At 41.5% G+C, this 2,633-nt stretch overlaps 1 protein-coding gene across 1 annotated transcript in view; it reads right to left on the bottom strand.

Moving 5' to 3' along the window:
• Nucleotides 1-1,340: 1,340 nt before the first annotated feature.
• LOC123168073 (tRNA(adenine(34)) deaminase, chloroplastic) overlaps nucleotides 1,341-2,633 on the bottom strand; it is a 6,993-nt gene continuing 5,700 nt past the window's right edge. Inside the window, exon 4 of the mRNA XM_044585939.1 lies at nucleotides 1,341-1,849. Coding sequence (XP_044441874.1) covers nucleotides 1,576-1,849 — 274 coding nt within the window. The 3' untranslated portion in view covers nucleotides 1,341-1,575. The remainder of the gene's footprint in view (nucleotides 1,850-2,633) is intronic.

Below are 2,633 nucleotides of genomic sequence, written 5' to 3' on the forward strand. Positions count from 1 at the left end.
GTGTCTAAGACGGATACTAGAATGGAATGCAAAGTTAAATCTTTGTTAGCTAACGAAAAGCAACACATCTAATAGGTTCTTTACTTGCTTGGACAAGTGGGGAATAATTGTTTTTACTTCCATTTTTAATACAAAATTAAGCTATTTAGGAGTGAGTTTACCGAGGAACTAGACTTGGGAAGTTGATTATTAGTCCCAAATCCATGTTTGGTGTGTGGTGGGAATTTGTAGTGGGAATTTGAGAGAGAGTTTCATCCCGCGTGAATTAACACGGGACTAAGAGATGTGTGGGAATTAGCCTCTTAATTCCTTTTTTTTTCCTCCGTAATATCCTTGTCCCCAACCAAAATACCTTTCAAAATCTCATCCCCTAACACTACTTTCCCCTTAACAGACAGGTTATAAGTTTTGGGGTGGCATTAGAGTTGCTCTTAGGTGCAGGGGTTTCTTCAGAAAAATGGTATGCACCAATGCATACTAGGTTGGAGGCAGGGCAGATATGGGAACAAGTGACATACTAGGTTGAGCGGATGCACTATTTACCTTGGCATTGGTGGTGCGTTTATTATGTATTTATTTTTCTTTATGGATTTTGTGTGAGCTAATTCGCGGGTGAATCCAGGGCCTCAGTCTTCCCATTTAGAAAAGAGAGGTCAATTAGGAGCTAGTTAGCATAATTCTAGACAGGACATCATATCACATTGTTTTGTACTTTCTGGGTACGCACGGTTGGTATGGCAGGAATCTTCACCGGCTTGCCTTGTGCCGGGGTGATATAAGGAGTCGCCAGGACTGTAGAATTTCCAGCTGAGTCGTGCATTAGTAGATTGGTAGTACAATCTTTGGAACTATATATACATAAAACAGCGAGAAGAGAAACTAGCCTCTGATCCGAGACAGTTGTAGTTCTCGGCGAATAGTGAATAATGATGCCAAGTCATACTGTCTAGCGGATTCATAGGTCTGAGAGGCATCGGGACAATGTACTGCCCGAGTAATCACTCTGCGCCTCATCATTAGTGTCTGCCTCTTTCTAGCGGGGAATGTAAACATGATCCGACGAAGATTTTGGTGTGGCTACGGTGCTGGATGTACCTGTGGTTTGGGAATCACGCTTGCTGTCGTACTTCTCGTTGAGTTCTGAACACGAGCGGTGTTTATAAGAACACGTAGAAGCCATCTACACAGCGGTGCAAATCTGCATCCATCTCCACGCCAGTGCAACGCTGTGTCCACAGAAGTGGCTTTGAAACATTCTGCTCTGTTATTTAGACGCCTATATCGAACTGTCTCAATGAAATGGACGAGCTCTAAGTTCTCTTCTCTCCGAAAAAGGAAAATATTTGCAGGCTCTGTAGACATAAACCTGCCAGAGAACTTATTTTCAATATTATTACATCTAAATAGCCTTTGCATAACAAAGAAAAAACACAACCGATACACAAAATGACACATTAGCTTAACATCCAAAGAAGGAAACAAGGATGACGTCGCATAGAAACCATGAAAGGTTGAATGCGAAAGCTGCTGAGTCTACAACTACATACAATTGGGACAAGAAAAGAAGAAGTGCTGCTATAAACAGAAAACAGTGCCGAACATGTGTTGCATCTTGGTGAAAAACTTGATCGGATGGTGGCGATGGCCCGAGTAGTGCGCGCGAGGTGGCGACTCTGCCCTCTTCTTCTTCCTCCGCAGCTGGAAGAACTGCTGCATTATCTCCGAGCACTCCGTGGAGAGGACACCACGCCTTACGATTATCTTTGGATGGAACGGGTGCACAGGCCCGGCAGTTTGCTTCTGGTTTGCTGGATCCAATGTGCTTGTTTGCCCATCTCCAGGAAAAAGCCTATAAAACAAGTGCAGCTATCTCTTAAGTTTTCATGTCTCTGATGAATGAGATGTATAGAATTGACACTACATATGTGATGATGAAAGCCATTGCCCATTATTCAAAGCAGTCCACTCATACATGACTTGACTCTGGGAACTATTTGTAGGTGATTTAATCTTATGTATCAACTGGAATGTCTAACTGAAGTCCCCATCTAAAATTCCCAGATGTATATCAATCTGATTTGTGTCTAAGATGGATACTAGAATGAAATGCAAAGTCAAATCTTTGTTAGCTAACGAAAAGCAACGCATCTAATAGGTTCTTTAGTTGCTTGGACAAGTTGGGAATAACTGTTTTTACTTCCATTTTTTATATAAAATTAGGGTATTTAGCATTACAAAGTAGATGGGTACAAACAGCATCATGGCAACAAGCTTCACCTTTTTCTGCAACATGTTCCAAATGCGACCTAATAACCATTTGAACCAGCAATAATGAATAAACGCTAACTTATGGTGCTGGCATATGGTATTTATCTGATAGAAAGGAAAAGGCCATATTATCCCCTTACACCATGCCATCGCACTCCAACTAACGTGTATTCATTGACTCGAACTTGGAGTCAAGTATTCATTGACTAGAACTTGGGTTTCTATTTATCGTATTGTTGGAGCCTCCCTTGTAGTTTTTCTGTAAAAAATGTTAGGGCATACCTTGAAGATGGTGGTGTAATCATTCAACCAATAAAGTACATGGATAATCCTTTTTGGCTGTGGAGAACAGGTATGTGTGCGTG

This window comes from Triticum aestivum, chromosome 7D (assembly GCF_018294505.1).
Source record: "Triticum aestivum cultivar Chinese Spring chromosome 7D, IWGSC CS RefSeq v2.1, whole genome shotgun sequence".
NCBI lineage: Eukaryota > Viridiplantae > Streptophyta > Magnoliopsida > Poales > Poaceae > Triticum > Triticum aestivum.